At 39.3% G+C, this 19962-nt stretch overlaps 1 protein-coding gene across 5 annotated transcripts in view; it reads left to right on the forward strand.

The window, feature by feature from the left end:
- EML4 (EMAP like 4) overlaps nucleotides 1–19962 on the forward strand; it is a 232190-nt gene that overhangs the window by 188686 nt on the left and 23542 nt on the right. For all 5 annotated transcript variants that reach the window (XM_014598136.3, XM_019483248.2, XM_019483245.2 and 2 more), the window contains 7 exons: nucleotides 4793–4888; nucleotides 10383–10517; nucleotides 10733–10868; nucleotides 14115–14266; nucleotides 15698–15823; nucleotides 15972–16103; nucleotides 17025–17092. In XM_014598136.3, the coding sequence (XP_014453622.1) occupies nucleotides 4793–4888; nucleotides 10383–10517; nucleotides 10733–10868; nucleotides 14115–14266; nucleotides 15698–15823; nucleotides 15972–16103; nucleotides 17025–17092 (845 nt within the window). The remainder of the gene's footprint in view (nucleotides 1–4792; nucleotides 4889–10382; nucleotides 10518–10732; nucleotides 10869–14114; nucleotides 14267–15697; nucleotides 15824–15971; nucleotides 16104–17024; nucleotides 17093–19962) is intronic.

Raw genomic sequence — 19962 nt, forward strand, 5'->3', positions numbered from 1 at the left:
TATCCCAAATGACCTTTTATTTCTTTCATCCCATTTCACTTCCTGAGGCAAACATCTGCATCTTTCCTGTACACCTTCAAGATCCATGGGATATTTCAGAGCAGTGTGGAGATGGACATGTAGGCTAAGTGCAGACATTCACAGGGGCTAGGGCAGGGTCAAGGAATTATTTCAGATGGAAGACTGCTTACCAAGTTTTGGCAAGCCATCAAGGGCCGCCTGGGTAGCCCCACCCTTTGATAGGTGCCCACCCCTGGTCGCCTTTTGGGGCCAGAAGTCCAGCCCCTAGCCCCTGACCATTGCCACCAGAAGTCCCTCCTCTTGCCTGCTGGAATTACTCCTTTCAGCAAGGGGGTTTGCCATCTCTGAATCAGAAAAATACCAAATTATATTCTAAAAATCAAACACGTACTGCAACGTTCATTAATTTCATTTCAAAAAATAATTTTCTTCTGGTTTACATGTGTTTGTGTACTGTACATAGAGGTGATAGCATAATAGCTTAAAATGAAGCCTTACTCTTGTATATTGTGGGAGGGTATGGGTGGGAAGGTGGGTATAGGTTTGTGAGTACGTAGGGTGTGGGGGAGGGGGATGTGATTTGTGTGAGGGTTTGGGTGTGTGGGAGTCTGTGAATGTGTAGGGGGAGGGTGGCTGGGAAGGTTTGTGGCTTGTGTGGAGGGGGAGAGTTTTACCACAGCCCACCCCCCCATGGCAGGCATAGCCCCCACTAGCGCTCCTGCAAGCCTGGGCTCCATGCTCCTGCCACTCCTGGCCCTGGGGTACTGGCACAGGTCTTGTGTTCTCACTCACTGCCACTTTACCCCTGTCTGCTACCACTGCCCTTTTCATGCCACTTCCCCATCTCCCCTTCAACCCCCACTGGCCACTCTGGCACCACATCCCAGCTGCTGGTGTGGGCAGCCAGCCGGCCGGCAGAACAAGAAAATGGCTGAAGCAAGCAGGGGGAAGGGGCAAGGGGCAGTGAGCAGGTGTGAGGAGCACAGCAGCAGCTGGGCAGAAGCATAGGGCCAGCACTGGTGGGGCCCAGAGCGGGGCAGCAGAAGTGCGGGGTCCAGGTTGCCAGGGGCTCTATGGAGCTGGGCTGCTCTGCTCAAGCAGGGAGAGGAGGGAGCCAGCCCAGCTCCATAGAGCCCCTGCCAGCCCGGGCCCTACACTCCTCCTGCCCTGCTCTGGGTCCACTGCTGTTGGCCCCAATGCACTGGCACAGGCCCTGCTCTCCTGCCCAGCTGTTGCTGCATGTCATGCACCCACTTGTTGCCCCTTCCCCCTGCCTCCTCTGGCACCACATGGTTTACAACCGCGGCACTAGAACCACAGGAGCCTGTCTGGCTGGACCTGAGAACTGGGGCAATTACCTGCAGTCCTCCCCTGGCTCCCTCCCCCCCTCCTCCCCCCCCTTCTTACCTGAATTTCCCTCAGTTCAGAGAGGCAGGAACAGTCCCAGGCCAGAAGTCCCTGCTAGGCAGAGGCTTCTGGCTGGCAGGGCTGGGCCAGACTTGCTGCTGAGGTGGCTTAGTTCTGCTGCTGGCTCCCCCTGGGTCCTACTGCCCCTGGCTCCTGTCATCTTTGACAGGTAGCCAGGGGCAGATAAATATTAATAGTCTTAATTTTTTAGGGGCTCCACAGGCCAGATAGAATGGCCTGGTGGGCTGGATCTGGCCTGCAGGCCATATTTTGTCTGCCTCTGGGCTAGGGAGAGACTAGATCGCATTAAAAATGGCCACCCAATCAAACTTAGTTCACCCAGTTGCAGACCTTACAATTGGACTTGGTCTCACTGATTGGAAATCAGTTGAAATCTGTAACTATATAGAAGGTCTGTGTATATAGACTAGTCTAAAAATGGCAGAACCAAAGTAAGATGGACCTCAATTCATGTATACTCAAACTTAATGGATATAGGTTAGACCAGTACATCAAACTTTAGTACAGTTACCTGTGCAGCCCCTAGGGCTGGAAAAGCCCAGCTGCTGACCCCAGCCCCAGGGCTGCACTTTTCCTAACTACTCCCCTGGCACCCGACTATTTTTAGCCCCCCCACTGGCCCTTCACCCCCACTTGCAGACCAGCCAACACCCAACCCCCATCCCACAAGCCCTTCTGGGTGCCAGTTTTATTAGCATTTGCTGCTACCAGGAGCTGAGGAAGTAAGTATCTATGGGGAGAGGGGAAGAAGGGATGGAGGCAGAAGTTCACAGGGGGAGGCTAAAAATAGCCCCTGGGCCGCACCAAACTCCTCCATGGACTTCACAAGTCCCCCAGTCTTGCCAAGCTCTCCCAGACCCTGGCAACTCCCCACAGATCACCCCAGAGATCCTGCTTGCCTCCCTCACCAGCCCTCCATCCTGACTTACTTTAAATTAGGTGGCCATTTTTAATACAGTTTAACCTTCCCCTAACCCTCCTCCACCCCAAATGTCTCCACTTAGCACTAGGGTCAAGTGCTAAGGTAGTCTTTCTGCTATAGCCAGATCTAAACAAAAAATAAAAAAATTTATGGTAATCTGAGGAATTCAGATGATATGCTTATTTCCATTTCATAGCCATCCTCAGAAAGGACAGGGCAGTAATTTGCCATCTATAGCCATCAAGGTATAGAAGCACAATTAAAAAAAAAATTAAAATCTAGAAATCAATTTTTTGAGGATGTTAGCTTTTTGTGTAACCCAATTTTGAGAGTCTGCAGTGAAAAGTGTATATAGCAGGCGAAGCAATGCCACTTCCCTAACCATCTAGTGCATCTTGTTGAATTTAGAATCTGTTATAATCCTATGGTCAGAATGATACAAGTATGCCATTCATTCCCTGCATTAAACAACAGAAACTGTAGTGAAAGGCCTATGCTACACTATGCATTATAAAATGAGACTCCCTCTCACCCCCAACATCTGACACTTGTGGAATTGACACAGAATGCGAAATGACTTGTCTATTCTGCCAAATCTGCTTTTGTCCGTTGAAGGACCTAGAAGTCCTTCCCAAATCCCCCTATTTTCCCTTTATACTAAAAGCCAGCATCAGCATTCGTGGTGAATAGAAGGTGTCTTTTAAAGGGCCACACCTGCTGGTAGTGCATGCAGGAATCATGAACAGGTTGCCAATCTATAGAACAATAGAGCTACCATCTGTCTTTACCACCAAAATAATTAAAAAAAAAAAAATTCACACTGCTATTTATTCACGCTGCGAAGATAATATAGTAAAAACTGCTTAAACTGTGTCCTTGAATAGTTGCAACAAATTTTGCTGTTAAAGAATAAAAGTTTACCTACCTCAGCGTATTGCATAAAAATAGTATAATGTTACAGCAACACACTGATTCCCAACAACTGATCCCAAGTATTTTCAATGAATAGTCAGGACTAGATTTTCCAGACACCAGCCTCCATTTTTGAGTCATATTTTATAGCTAAAACTTGAGTGCTATAAAAAATAATAAATAACACTTAAAAATATTTCAGATCTCAAACTAAGCTCTTTCCATTTCCCTCTCAAATGGATGCATCTACATACGACGCTACTGCACAGTGGTTACTGCCCATTTATTTAGTATAATTAAGTACTAAATAGTAATGCCGATGAACACCTTAGTGATGCTGCTGCGCAGTAGCGTATTAGCACTGTCTTTGCTATGACACGCTACTCCACAGTATTATTCAGCTACTGAACAGTTAGTGTCTCGTGTAGACACTCCCAGATTGTCCTGCAGTTCCTCATAGGGATGCCAGTAAGTTTGAAAACCCTACAATAATTTTTCCATGGATCCCACTGATCACAATAAGAGCAGTTTCCATAAATAAATGCAGATTGGCCTCAAGTTTTATGCACTTAACATTCTATTTCAAATTGAATTTTAAAGTGAAGCTGTCATGTCATTTAGGGTTACATTTTCAGCCACTTTAAAATTATCATAAATTGTTAACAGGTGTAGGTAAGACTGCAAGTTCCAAATAGAAGAGAGAAGAAGACCTCAAATCCCTCTACAGATGTGTGCTTAAATACCTGATTTTTGTGTAGTGCTACAATAATCACACATATCAATATTGATCTGTAAATAATGCGTACATTTGTCCAAGAAGTTTGGGTGGGTCTTTTATAATTTGAGTTTAACTGTTTTCTTAGTATTATTGTAAAATATAAACAACTTCTTGTTGCAAAATACTTTACAAATTTAACTAGTATAAAACATAGAAGCTTGATGGTCTGTTACTGTACAGTTAATGTTATGTGAATAATGCATCTCTGCCACATTTTCCTACAGGCAAAACACAAATAATGCTTATCACAGTGAGAGATAAGAAGTTATAATTGCATGCCTTTGAAAATTGTAAAGCACTGTACTTCTAATATTAAAGAAATATAAGCAGATATTTTATAATAAATAGAAAGGAAAGTTATTTTCCAAATAAGGAAAAAATGCTAATAAAGAAGGAAGTTTAGTTTATGTTTCTAATGATACTGCTAAGAATAGGTAAAAGTACTGAAAACTCTAGGGCAGACAATGTACAGAGCCATCTTAAATGATACTGGAATGTCATCTCAAGTATGATGGATATTTTTAAATGAGAGAATATGAATTTCAATTTCTTATTGTCAGGGATGAAGAAAAAATTGCAACTATACCAAACTTTTGGTCTTAAAGAACTAATATTTTAACTAGCATTTGAGTAGTCTAGCATTTTTTAAAGAATTATGCTCTGTCTAGTTTTATACCATATTTTGTCCTATTCTTAAAAGTGATATGACAACTCTGGTTTTCTTTCCGAAGGATTCAGGTACTCACCTGTGTGTGATTGATGACTCAAATGAGCACATGCTAACTGTATGGGACTGGCAAAAGAAATCAAAAATTGCAGAAATAAAGGTAAATAATACCCTTCGTTTAAAAAAAACAACCCCAAAACTGTGTTCTGAAATGTAAAAATTGTATGTAGGTTGTGTTTATTGTCACAAGAGGCATATTATTTAAGTGTCTGGCATTATAAGAAATGAGGTCAAAGGAAAGTCTCTGCATATAATATAAAATATAATGTGAAAGTTGCATATTAAAGTTATTCTTGGTTTTTAGATATGGGAATTTGAGTACTTTAACATTTTAAATCAAAAAAAAAAATTTTGTTGAGGTGTGTAGCCCACTAAAAACAAAGCAACTCCTTGAAAATGTAATATGTTCTCATTCATGTTTTTCTCCTTAAGGCACCGAAGCCCTAATAAAATCTACAGCTGCCTTTTGAAACTGGCACTTTTCAGTGAAATCCTTCAAATTTAATAGATAGGAATTATGAAGCTCCCCCTTCTGCCTACTGTCTTTCAGCAGCTTTTCTTAACACATTTCTATGGAAACAGGGGTCATGGGTATAAAAATAATATAAGGGTAGTTATTTTAAAACTGACCTTATGAACCCAAACCTGGCTAGAAGGAAGGATTTTTCTCATTTCCAGTTCTCAAAGATTTTGCTTTTGCTTTTGTTTTTCATGTCTTAATTCTCCCCTTTGCTTTTGTACAAATGTCAGTCCAATGACTTAAGAGGAGGATTACATTAGAAATCGCCCTTATTTTTAAAATATTTAATGCACAGAGGGTACATCTATATATGAGCTTTACTGGAATAGACTAATTAACTCTGCAGTAAAGTGTCACCGTCAACACAATTGCCAGTGTTAGGGTGCAGTAAACTAATTAACTCCACTGTAAGATAGCACTGTCAGTGACTATCTTAAGGCAGAGTAATTAAGTGCGACTAAACACACTTTACACTGGTGACTGCAGGAGTAAATTGTATCTGGTCAGCATAGGCAACAAGAGGCCAGACTCCTGCCTGCCACCTAGCCACACAGCTCTGCAGTTACATGCCCCAGCCAGGCCCTCATCACCTGATGCCACCAGCCAGAGCCCAAGGCTGACCCACTGAGCCTGCTGCCAGCCCAGGGCTGCTCTACCTCAGCTTAAAGTGCTGCTATCCCAGGTGTACATGTAGACACTGTGCCTGGGAGCAGTGCACTCTGGTGTAAACTGCTCCTAAGTTTATTACATCGCCTTAATTTTACATGTAGATGCATCCAGTATCACAATATTTGTCTCTTTCCTAATCATTATTTCATTCTTAAATTAAAGTGATCTCCTTCCTTTGGTCAGAGAAGATAATCTTCCATTTAGTTTTAAGTTGCAGGCTGCCTAGTGAGATTCCCAACATTCATAGTTTCATAGAGTTTAAAAGTAAGAAGGTGCCATTATATCATTTCATTACTATTTATTGAGACCAATAACTTGGGTTTGGCTATAGCAATAATTTGGGTTTGGCTATAGCATGTCTTTCATAAGGTCCACCTGTTTTGAGATGGAGACATCAATATATGGAGGATTTGCCACTTTCATTTGCATTTTTATGCTAAAGATCATCTTTTCTGATTAATAAAAGGTGTGTCTCATTTTCAGTTCAAGCTTATCTGGCTTCAGCTTCTAACAATTGAATTTTTGGACAACTTTTTCCCTAAAGCCTTTAGTATGCAGTTATTTCTTTCTTTGCTATGGGAAGTAATTGTATGCTATAATTGTCACCTCTCAAACTTCTTTTTGATAAAATAAACAGGTTAACTTCTTTATCCCTTATTTGAAAGTGTTTTCCCAACACTTGAATAATTTTTGTAGCTCTTTTATACACAATCTCCAATTCTTTGTGATCATTTAAAAAATGCTGGGATAGGAATAGGATGCAATATTCCAATACAAGTCTCCTCAACTCTAAACAGAGCCAAAATGTCCTTCTTGCCCCAACTCACAACTTCCCTGTTTATCCATCCATTGTTTTGTCACAGAATTACAACAGGGATCTCATGCTGATTTACTTTTCCATTCTTTCCAGGGTTACTGTGTTCTAGGATACAGCCCCTAATTCTGTAGATTTAGGGCAGCATTTCTTCCTAAATTTTGAAATCTGCATCAGTGAGGAACACTTTTTTTTTTTTCAGTTGGTCCATCTTGCCTAGAAATCCAAATCATTCTCCATGATCACCAGTATTAGTGCCATATGTAAATTCTGTCAGCAGTTGTATTATATTTACTTCCAAATTAAAAGGAAGTTGGGCCCAGTAAAATTCTCTGCAGACTCTTACTAGGTAGACTCCATTCAATATTAATTTCCCGTAGAAGACTATTTTAAGATCTTTCAGTCTTAATGCATTTACAATATGCTCTACTGATATGATACGATTCTAATTTTTTAATTAGGATAACCCTTAGTAATAAGTCAAAAGCTTTACAAAAGTCTTAAGTATATGACATCCAGATAGTTACCTTGTAATGTCCTCGACCAAGCACACACAGTCAGAAAACCTGAGGCTATTCAATCTACGCAGGTTAGTCTAAGATGCACAGATTGAACTGATAAGTGTTGGGGGTAGGTGCTGTATAGCCTAGGCCCTCTCTGGTCTGATGTCTTCCCAGAGGACAATGTCAGGATGGGGATTGATGATATCACAGGTGTTCTCCGGTGTTATCTTTCTCACCTGCCACGTCTTTGATCTTTAAAGTTGGCAGCTGGTTATGCTGGCTGCTAGGTCCAGGCCTGCCTTCGGGGAAATTTCTTCATGGGGCTCTATCTCCCCTTACAGCCCATCCTTACCACATCCTAGATGTTATCTGAAATCTTCTCTTGGGCCATGACCCTGTGTCACCAGCGTGGCAGTCTTTCCAAGGCCATCAGGATCCTGGTCAGGCCCTTCTAATTGATTCAGAAGAAGTCAATCAGCAGGTCAATCCTATTTGGCCTGCCACTCATTCAGGGTTCACCTCCTTCCATTAATTGACTAACAGCCTTCAAAGGTAAATCAACTTAAATCAATTCACTTAATTCCCTAACTATCTCAGAAAGTGCATCAGCTAAAGTCCCTTCCTGCATTCAGTGTTGATTCCCTGTATCAGTCCTTAGCAGCCCCCAAAATAAAAATCAACATAAGTCCACTTATTCAATCAGGGTTGATCCCCCTCTATCATTTCATTTAGAAGTCTTGAAATGGAAATCAGTTTAAGAAATGAACTCATACTGACTGGCTCTGTTGCCCTGCTTGTGGAATGCTTGAGGTCCTGTGCCGCACACCACCTGTCTCCTCGGGTACCTATTTCAGCCCAGGGCTTCAGTCCCTTCTCTGGACAAGCCCTCCCCAGCATTCTGTTGGTGATCCCTATACTCATTGGTGGTCCTCTGTAGTTTAGTTTGGTAGCAAACAGAACACAGATACCCTTTGGTGGGGGGAGGCAAATCTTAGACTAGGTTCTGCCATTTTTAAACCAGTCTATGCTTGCCAAGCTTCTGTCCTGTTACAGGTATAAACAGGTTTCCAATCACTTATATCAGTAAAATTGTAATGTCTGTATCTGGCCTATGTTTGTTTATCAAATCATAAAAACGTAGACTGAGATTATTATATTATTCTTATTTCAGTGAATTGTGTGTTATTTTTTCACATCTGTTCACCCAGGGTTGGCGTCACGCTATTGCCTTTTTTAATATTGGCACAGCACTAGCACTCTTAGTCTTCTAGGATTTCTATTAAAAATAATTACTGAAAATTATTATCAGTGTTTTCAAATGTTGGCTTCAAAAACCAGCTACAGATTTTAGAAACATTGTCAGTGTCAAAATGCTGTAGTACTTCAAGTACTTGAAGATGTTATCTTTCCCATTTTTTTTTATTTGTTCGTCATAATTGTTTCTCAGAGGACAGTTTGCATGCTGTCTAGTGTTCCAGCTTAGGGTCTGATCCTGTAATGTGCTGAGTCACCTCCCACAGCCATTCATTTTAGTGTTCGATGGGGGTGTTCTGCCTCAGTCAGCATGTTTTTCAGAACCTTTCTGAGATGGAACCTGAAACACAATACTTGTATGGTCTAACCCAGGGCTGTCTGATTGGTGGCCATGAGGCCACATCTGGCCCTTGAGGTGTCAACTTGTGGCCCACAGGCTTCTGGTCTGAATGTCACCCCCTCCAAGGCTCTCTACTGCTACTGCTGCCAAGGTTATCTGGTGGAGTGTGGCAACCTGTGGGACAGGTTTGGGTTGACCCAAGGACCATGCATTTCATAGGGATGCCAGTACACCAGTGTGGGGGTGCCCCCATAATGCACCATGGTGCAGCATAGTAGCAAGGGGAGCATCTGTGGGGCAGCATGTGGCATGGGGGTGCCATTCAAAAATTGGACAGCCCCACTCTAAACTGCATCCTTATCATTCTGATCTTTATTTATGTACACATGGCATTCACTTGCACTGCATCATGTCATATAAAGTGAAATATAATTTAAATTGCCATAAGGGACTAGCAAAAATCATTATTTAGTGATTTTGGCATCTAATAGAAGTGGAGACTGGATTTATTCCATAAGTATGGAGGTAGTTGGGATAGTCTCTCAACCCCTAATTCAGTAAAGCACTATACCATTTTCTTAACACAAAGCAGGTGTTTGTCTCATTGAAGTCAATACTTAAATGCATGTGACTCAAATTAAGTATATGTTTGAGACTATTGTCTTCTAAAGACAGATTCATAGGCATTCTGCTTACCTATATTATTAGAGAGCTAATACTTTTCTGTGGGGAAAAACCTGTTGCAACTAATCCACTGTAAAAATCTCTTATTAGTGATATTAAAATGTTAATATTTTTAAAATATTAAAAATATGTTTAAATTTTAATATTAATGAAATATTATAAAATATTAAAAATTAAAATTGTGGCTGTTAGCCAGTCAGTGAAATTACATCCAAATCATGAAAAAAATAGTTTATTTATAGTTTTAGTATACAGCTATATTTAATAACTGTCAGGTGAGCAGTTTTTCAAGGTGGGGGAGGTAGAAAACAAGAAAAACTTATGCAAAATGTCAGAGAATGGATGAATGCAATCCAAATGTATTATGATTGGCTGAATTACCTCTATTGTAATGCCTTTATTAAAAACAGCGAGCTTCTTTTGTCCGTCTTAAAAAAAGAAGGTGGGAGGAGCGGGTATTGTTTTTCTTGTTTTATTCCAAAGAACATTGTTTTCTTGTTCCTGTGGTTTTTGTTTAGCAAAAGGCATTATGACAATAAGCTTATGATACAGGCTGGATGATCATTCAACTTTAAAGACTTTAGCAGAAAACAAAGGTTTTTTGTGTTAATCTTGTAAAAATGAAAAAGACAACACAAAAAAAAACATTTTTATCCATGCTGTTGATTCTGTGTATATATTTTATCTACACTTATGCAAGCAATTAAATATGTATGTTCTTTTCTCCTTGTAAAACTAATACTAGTCAATTAATAGCCATCTGACTTAAAAGTTACATTAAACTGAAGTTTTCTTTTACTGTTTCTGTAGACTACAAATGAAGTTGTGCTTGCTGTAGAATTCCATCCAACTGATGCAAATTCAATAATAACATGTGGTAAATCTCATATCTTTTTCTGGACCTGGAGTGGCAATTCATTAGCAAGAAAGCAAGGAATTTTTGGGGTGAGGTTTACAAATTAATACATTTTTCCTGTGATTAATAGAATTACCTGCTTTTAGCAACAATGAATTTGCTATACTGTCCTCACTGCATTCTTGGGGCACAGACATAAGCTACATAAAGTATTAACTTGTGTGTGTGTGTGCGCGTGTGCATGTGCATGCACACTTGGAGTATACACAATTACACTTCTATTCATTTTGTTTTTCTATTTCAGAAATACGAAAAACCCAAATTTGTGCAGTGTTTGGCATTTTTAGGAAATGGAGATGTGCTCACTGGAGACTCAGGCGGGATAATGCTTATATGGAGCAAAACTACTGTAGAATCCACACCAGGAAAAGGACCTAAAGGTATGGTATACATGTGGTTACAATAGGTGTTTGTAAAAAAGTGTAAAGAGAGTTGATAACAATATAAGCCCAACCACAAGTTTTACCATGCTGTGTTGTTTTGAGTTTGTAACTGTCAGAAGATGCTGGTTCTCCACAGCTCCCATTGAGTTGCCAGCTTACTTTACATGGTGTTGATACAGTTTAGCACATTATAGGATCAACCCCAAAATGAATAGAAACTATTCCCTATATTAAATGAATATAGGAACTATTCCCTATACTAAAAATAGGCCCTTAATCAACTTTATTCTCTCCCTATAGTTTCAAAGAGATGGCAGAGTCAGTTTTAGGACTTTGTGGACCACGTTGAGCTCTTGAGACATACATTCTGAAACCTCTCAAGTCTCAAATGAATTTCCATTGTTATTGAAACTTTTATTAGTTTTATTAAGAGGATGTGTGTGTAAGGAAAAATTTAATGCAGAATTGTAGGAGTTACCCAAATAATAATAGTATCTGGTTAAGCAGATGCTCAAATCTTGGCATTAAAATGTGTTGTAAACCCCATTTTATTTGGCACTCAGGCTGAGCCTACTTTTTAGGGCAAGCTTTTTGTTTTAAATTAAATGGAACGCTGAAAAATGATTTGTTACCAGACACATACAGACCTAGCACTGTTGAGCCCTAAGGTAGCTTTTAAATTCAAGGGTAATTATTTTACTTGGCAGCTATTTCAAAGACTCTGGTTTACAGTGGTATGCCAGAAAAACAGTCATGTAAGAGGCAAATCTTTAACTGCAAATCTGCTTTTATAGGTAAACCTCTTTTAAAAAGAAGAAAAACCTAATTAAAATGGAAAAGTAATTAAATCATTAAATGTTTAATTACATTTTCTACTTAATCTTCTGTGCAAAATAGATTTTGTCAGAGTTCTTGCATGAATAGAATAGAATATATTTCATGCATGCATGTTTAATTTTTTATTTCATTTTTTTTTAGTTTACTTTAGGTGACTGTCCATGAGATTTTCTTAAGACTTATATTTTTTCTATACATAATGGCAAGGTTTGAAAACTATAGATATAGTCAGCTAAGTAAAGTTGGCATCCTTTTTTTCAGTTTTTATGGAAAGCTTTGAAGTCCTAGAAACTTACCTTCTTATATTCTTTCCTATAGGAGGTACACTTCTCACCTAACAACATCCATGCTTATTTTTATAATCTTTGAGATTAATAGAACTGACAACCTGAGTCAGGGTCTTATTTCACTTTGAAAATGTTTTCATGTGAAAAATGCTCTCAGGAGTAACTGAAGACTTCTTTTGTGATGAAACAATTGAGTGTTTGAGTGCCTCAGGGTGTCAGACTCAAAAACTCCTCTCTAAGTAGGAAATACTCATTGTAGGTCTTCTCTAGGTAGGAAATACCCAATCTATACTGTTACCTGTTTTGCAATCTGAAATTGATAAATAAATCTTTTGTGGCTCTGTAGTAGAGGGGCAGGGGGGGCATGGCCCTCTGTGCAGAACCTCTTGAGTATATAGTGACAACATTTTATAGAAGCAGGATGTTGACTGGCTTGGTTCCCCTGCTTGACCTGTGGGAGAGTACGGTGTTAGGTCTGTGTTGTGTCAGGGTTGAAGGTAGTCCCATGTAGAGTTTAGATTATGATTTGTATGCTATGGTTTGGATTGGGATATCTTGCCTCAGGAAAGGGGTTGGACTAGATGCCCTCTGGATGTCCCTTTTAGCCCTACTTTTCTCTATGACTCTGACTTACTTGGTTTGTCTTCAGGTTAAGAATTAAGTAGACCTTATTTTATTTTCAGCTGCACAAGTTGCTTTATACATCAGCAGGTATTAAGAGAAGCAGAATGCTTCCCAAATAGTTAATTCAGGAGTTTGGAAGCTAGCCTCTAGATTTTAGAGGGTTGGAAATAGGATTGGAGTTTGGAGTCTTATCCTAGGTATGAGCTGAGTTGAGTCTAGCAACTCAAAAGTTATGCAACTCTTAAGTCACTTGTGTCAAAACATTCACATTTGATGCCTAAAGTTGGGCAATTAAAATTATAACTAGACGTGATCTAAATAAAGTAAGAGAGCTGGAGTTCATCTCTGAAAATCAAGTCTGCTTCATTTATGCGTCTAACATTAAGAAGCCAAACTAGAAAAGATATAACCTGCACATCAATTTAGTCTTTTTGCATATGATTCCTTACCTCTAAGTGTTCGTACAAACATTAACAAATTCTATATAACTGAAATTCATTGGCCCAAATTTTCAATGCTTAAAGAGATGCTTAAAGTCCTAAACCTATGTCTATAGACTAGTGATTCTCAACCAGGCTGTCGCAGTGAGATTGTTTTAAAGGTGCAAACACCTACACAAGATTTACAAGATTAAACCCAGAGATTTCAAATAGGAATCCATAGTATCAAAAACATTCTGCCCTGTTGTTGTCTTCCTGAGTTCTTTGCAACAGAATAATTGCTCCATTATTTTCAAGAAACAAATGAACTAAGAGCTGGAATTATCCAACAGGTGCCTTGGGTCTCAAAAGCTTCAGAACCACTGAGGCAGACACAAAGAGCAATGGCCTAATTTTTCAAGATGCCAAACAACAAACCAAAGTCAGTGCTGCTTGCCACCTTCAAAAGTCAAACTCAGATTTACCAAATTACACAGATTTCTAAATTTTTGCACATGAATAATTCTATTGAATCCAGTAGGAATATTTTTATGCTGAAACTAGACAAATGCTTAAAATCCTTTTTGAATCAGGTCAAGTTCTCTGAAGATTTGTTTATAACTGATTTACTATTTTTGGTTTCCACAAGACTATAGACAAGGATTCTTGGAGGGTCTCATTTGCTAAAGGTGTCTAATTCTTCATATCTGATGGAAACAAGCTAATTGCTTTTCCCTTCATAGTTCATAAAAACAGTTGCTAGACTTTTTATGGCCCTCTTGAGAAATTATTTCCCTTTGGAAATTAATTAAACACTCTTGCAAAAAAATGATAGCATTCCTTGCATTAGAGGAAGTTTTAGTAACACCCCCTCAACTGGGAAGGTTTTTGTTTTATTTTTGTAGGAAAACTCTACTACCTTTTGTCCTCGGTACAATGTAATCATTTCAACACTCCCTTTAATTCGTTGTTGCACAGTGCCATTTCATTCTTGTTCTAAAGTGCGTGTCCTTTTAAAAATAAGACTGAAAAATGTAATGAGTGAATTCATTATAATAATGTTTTCATGATTGTAGGTGTGTATCAAATAAGTAGACAAATCAAAGCTCATGATGGTAGTGTGTTCACACTCTGTCAAATGAGAAATGGAATGCTGCTAACTGGAGGTGGGAAAGACAGAAAAATCATTCTGTGGGATCATGATCTGAACCCTGAACGGGAAATAGAGGTAAGAGAGGAAGTATTCCTCCCTCCATGCCCCTTCTTTTCCCCACCAAAATGTTGCCATGTTACAAAAAAAAAAAAAAAATGTCATTAGAATACCCAGACCTATTCTATATCTGTCAAACCCTAGCTTGTATGGAGGAAGCTATTTTAACATAGCTACTTTAACAGTCATGTGCTTGTGAAAAATTGCTTCCTAGTATTGTAAGCATGACATCCAACAATACTATACGTCTTCTGATCACTTAATGTTTTTGTTGTAATGTTTAAATGGAACTATATCAGCTTGAGAATAGGATGTTCTACCAGCATAAGAACAAGAAAGAGCTTGTCCCTCTTAGACAGTTATTTTAATAATATTTTAATTTGTACACTTAATTTAACCTAGATGACTTAATCATAGCAATGAATTCATTACATTGTGGGAAATTAAATGCAGTTATTGAGCAAAGGAATCCATCTTTCACATCTGTCATGAAGCCCATTAATACAGTTAACAACAATAACAGATAATATCTCTAATAACAGATAAATGCCAACTGAGATATAATTCTCTATCATAGATGATAAACAGCAACTTGAACTCTGTAGATAATTGTCTCCACAATCTCCTTGTTAATGTGCCATATACTCTGTTCAAAGTAATTATTTTAGGTTGAAAAATCCTGCTTGCACCCTTACTAAATAATTTACAGAGTGATGATTATTTTACTTATTTGGCTGTTATTCAGAATAATTGATGGAAAAACAACCTGCAAAAAAGGAAAAAGCACTTGGTAAAGTGTCAATGTGTGTGTGTGGTATAATTCAAACACTCCTTTCCTGTAGAGCAGACTAGGAGGAGAATGAAGCAGTAAGTCAATGCCTGCCAGTCCATTCCTGAAACTGGAGAAGAGGCAGGGAGTAGCTGTTCCACTCCCATCCTGGACCAGACTATGAGAGGTCTTGAGCAGTGTAAAAGTATTCATTCTTGTGAGGAAAAACTCTTACAGGGCAGATCTTCCAGGCATCAACCTGAAAGATCTTTGTCCTGGAGGGGCCATGTTTTTCCTGGCAGTAAATGAATGAATGCTTGTATACTCCTAGTTTCTACCAGGAGAACAGCAATTCTCCTGGTAGAAATGTAATGCCTGTAAGTGGCCAGGGTCTCTTTCAGTCCTATGACTTGACTCTGTGGTTCTTGAAAAGCTGTATCTTACAACCTCGTCCTACATGACCCTAAAAATCCCCTGAACTTTCAGTGAGATCTACAGAAATGACATATATGTTACTGGTTTGGGGTAAAGTTCTTGTATGTGGGCCTGACCTAGATAAGCCATCTACAACTCCTGTCATTTTTTTTATCCCATTGCCATAATTTGTGTTTGGCTTCAGTGATGATGGCTGATGCATTTTATGGTGTGTAACGTGGCTTTACATAATTCTGTGTTCTTAGGTTCCTGATCAGTATGGGACAATCAGAGCAGTAGCAGAAGGAAAAACAGATCAATTTCTAGTTGGTACTTCACGAAACTTTATTTTGCGAGGAACATTTAATGATGGTTTCCAAGTAGAAGTACAGGTGAGCACAATATTTTTCTTACTACAAACTACAAAGTCAAAGTTTCTCTGGATATGTATTTTCTTTGAAGGCCTTAATCACAAGACTTACTCTTTTAGTGATGCATATTCTAGAACTATATTAAATAAACCATGTATTTCCTTTTCAGGGTCATACAGATGAACTCTGGGGTCTGGCAACACATCCTTTCAAAGATATGTTTTTAACATGTGCTCAAGATAGGCAAGTCTGTATGTGGAACTCTGTGGACCACACACTAGAATGGACCAGGCTACTAGATGTAAGTGAGCTGCTTCCTGCTTCATGACATTAATTTTAAAAGTAATAGAGGATGAAGGAGGTAGGAGGAGAAAACAACATTAAATGTCTACACAGAGCAGTTGAAATTAAAATAAAATAACCAGTTTGTCCCCTTAGTATTGTATAAGCAAGACAAAAATTAATTAGAAGATATCCTGCCTCTGGAAAATATATATGTAAATTCGGTAATACTCGCCACCGTCTCTAATTTTAACAGTGAGCTGTCAATGCTAAAGAAGTTGTGGCCTCAGGGAAGTGTGTGGTAACATCTCACATAAAGTGTATATGTTTACAGAAACATAGGATGGGATGGAATTTTTATATAAAACTCATATGAGCCATGTTGTGACTGTGTGATTACTGAGGCTTTCATTTGCTTTCCTTTTTTTGTTAGCTGTTGTTGAAAGCTTTATTCAGTAGAACAACAGTTTGTAAAAGATTTCTTCAGTCTAATAAAAATAATAAGGCTCAATAGATGTTATTATAAATATAATGATGCCACTTAATGAGGGGAGTCAGGATAATACTCATGAATCCCATTTTTATGAGTATTTTATTTCATGAGTAAACAGTTTTCTCTGCCTCCTCCTTTTTAATAGTATTTCAACAAGTTATTTAAAAATGCAGAATTTAAAATGTTCTGCTGTTTGTGGTGTTTCTTTTGTATGTGTTCTTACGTTGTAATCGGACAAATTGTAATTTCTTTTGTGGCAAAAATCTGTCGCCTTATGTTCCTGAAAGTCATCTAATACATGTTAGTTCTCTAATAAATACTGTGATGATCTTAAACACAGTGCCAGATAAAAATGAATATTCAGGTGACTCCATTTTGGAGACCTTTTTAACAGGGTTTTAGTATAAATTTGATTTTAAAGTGTATAACTATGTTTACAACTTACAGGAACCAGGACACTGCGCTGATTTCCATCCAAGTGGAACAGTCGTAGCAATAGGAACACACTCAGGAAGGTAAATCTTTTTTACTTCTGTTGTAACGAGCAACAGGAAAATGGGGAGGGGTAATGCCTCTGAAGTGACCTGGAAAGGAACTGTAAATAATGGGCTATAAGTCTTTTTTGCCACCTTTATTATGTATGAACTTGGCTACCCTGGAAGCTTGGGTTTCTTTTACATTTTCTTTTGTTTTATGGGAACTTGAAGGGTGGCTTAAAGGTTTCTGTGTTATTTTCCCCCTTTTAGAAGTGGCTGGCTTGTCAAGCTTAAGCTTCCCTGCTTTTGAGATACACTTCTTGGGAAGCTTAGAGGATGAGTTTTACAAGCGTTAACAGAAAGAAGAAAGGATATCCTTGTTTCTAATTCCCTTCCTTGATGCTTAATTAAATAGGTCCTGTGGCCAGAGAGTACAAAAAACATTATACTGCCTAAAAAAAAACCCTGTTCCTTCTTCAGTTCATAGACAGATGTAACAATTGTACTAATATGAAAGCATACCTTTATAATCAGTTATGATGCAGCTGCTATCCTTGCATGATTCTGCAACGATACAAATGAGGGCAATTTAACTAACACATATCACTACGGGAGCATGCGGATGTTTAACAGTTACCTCATAACTCTCAATTACAAGCTCCCCTTCCTCTTTTAATGCAGTTGAAAGGTACATCTGGTTGGGGGGGCATTTACGCATGTGCTTTGATGTTGACTAATTAGCTCCTCAGTAAAGTGTCACCATCTATACATGCGGCGCTATTAGGCCATTGTACGCTAATTAACTTCTCTGTAGGCTAATACTACTTGACACAAGTACTATCCTATGGCGGTGTTATTTACTCTGCTGCAATACAATACATGTGTAGATGGTGACTGAGGCTGGCTGGGGCACAAGGGCTGCCTAATGGCTAGCCCTGCACTGTAGCACCTTTATGCCCCAGCCAGCTCCTCCACAGCACATTGAACTGGGGTAGAGCAGCTCCAAGCTAGCAGGCTTGAGCCCCCTGAATTCCGTGCCAGCCAGGGCTGCACCACCCCAGCTCAACATGCTGCAGTCCTGGGCACATGTGTAAATGCTGCACCCAGGAGCAATAACTCCAACATGAACTGCACCAGAGTTTATCCAGCCGTGCTAATTCCATGTGTAGATGTGCCCAGTTTGTACTCGCTTTTGTCATACCACAATTTCACTAAGCCATATCCCTCTCCTCACCCCCCACCCCTGATTTGTGTACATGCAGAAAATTAACTTCCAAACCACATTAGTTACTCCTGTGCGTATTCAAGGTGGCAGACGCGTCCTATTCTTTCCAGGTCCTTCTGACTTTCTGGTCATATTTATAACAAATTCTAATATTGATAACTTGACAACCATTTCTGGGTCTGATGTATTAAAAATATTTAAACTAAACTGAAATGAGGTCTGGCTGGATTATAAATGAATCAGAAGTCACATGGGGTTCAGGATCAAAATAAATAAAACAGTTTATATTACCTGAGTGACAAAAAACAATTCCATGTAGTGTGTGTGCATCTGTATGTATGTATGTATATGCCAGATATAATAGATCAATGCAGCTATTTTCCATAGCAAAGCTCTTTGATGGGGGGGGCATTGATTAGAATAGTTTTTCTCCATACTTTAGATACTTACTTTTAAATACATATATGTTACCACGATGTAAAAGGCGCGTAGTCTTGGACTGAAAGCCTGCATGTAATAACGTATGTGATTTGATTAAAGGTGCATTATGCTATCTACGTGCCCACCTTGGGTCATAATGTAAAAATAGTAAAGGATTCCACCTTTATAGTAAAACGGTCCAAAACATTGAATTTTTGCATTGCTTGTTTTAGCTGTACTTTACTGTAGCTGCTGAAGACAATTAATAGATACAGGACCTGTAGCATTGCTGAGGATCAGTTTTGATTAGGAACCTTTACAAGTCACAGGCTGGAACAACCTGGCTCTGTTTCAGGCCGGGTGGCTTAGGCCCATGCTGGAGCCAGGCAATTTGAAGCTATGTACCCTGCACTGCTGCCTTCCCAAACCTTTGCTCCTTGATTGTGGTGTGGACACAGCTTCCAGCTCATTCTTCCAGCTGCAGTGTGGGCATAGCTCTTTGCTCCTCAGCCCAGCTGCAAGAGTGAGCACAGACAAATCGATCTGGCCCTGCAAGCTGGAGCCAGCCCCCAGACTACATTGTTAACCCCTTAATTTGATTGTTAGAATGCTACCCTATACCACTTTGTGACAGTAGGCTTTTATCAGTTATAATATGTTGCCATATTTTTGGAGTGCATTTTCCCTTCCCTTTTCCCATCAAGCAGTACTTCATTCACTCCATTCAGGCACTCTCTGCTCCATGTCATGTTACCTGCTTTTTATATACTCTGCATATTTGATCATCAGTAGTGTATTAATAACCCCAGACTAGAGAGATTTGCTAGTGTTCACTGGTGCTGCAATTTGCTGGAAATATACAACAGCAAAAGCGATAGGACAGGCAATAAGAAATCCCACCAAAAAATACACTTTGGACAGTAACGTCCAGACTGCCATTCCATAGATTTTCTCATGCTGCCAGCATTATCATTCAAAAGGAAATAATGTTCCATGTAGGTATTCTGGTACGTTAAGTGTCGTGCCTTTGCTATAGCAATTCAAAAGCACTACAGAAAAAAACTGATGAAACTAGCTATAAAAGAACCTGGCCAATAGCATTCCCTCTAAGCTGCACAGCAGGCGTGCTCATTCCACACTGCCAGGTGTGCCTGCGCTGCCGCACATGCCACACAGCTTAGAGGGAACACTGCTGACCAAGTGAAAACTATCAAAAATCTATAAGAAAACTAGAGGCGGACAAGATCTACTGAACCACATCCTC

Source organism: Alligator mississippiensis, chromosome 1 (assembly GCF_030867095.1).
Source record: "Alligator mississippiensis isolate rAllMis1 chromosome 1, rAllMis1, whole genome shotgun sequence".
Taxonomy (NCBI): domain Eukaryota; kingdom Metazoa; phylum Chordata; order Crocodylia; family Alligatoridae; genus Alligator; species Alligator mississippiensis.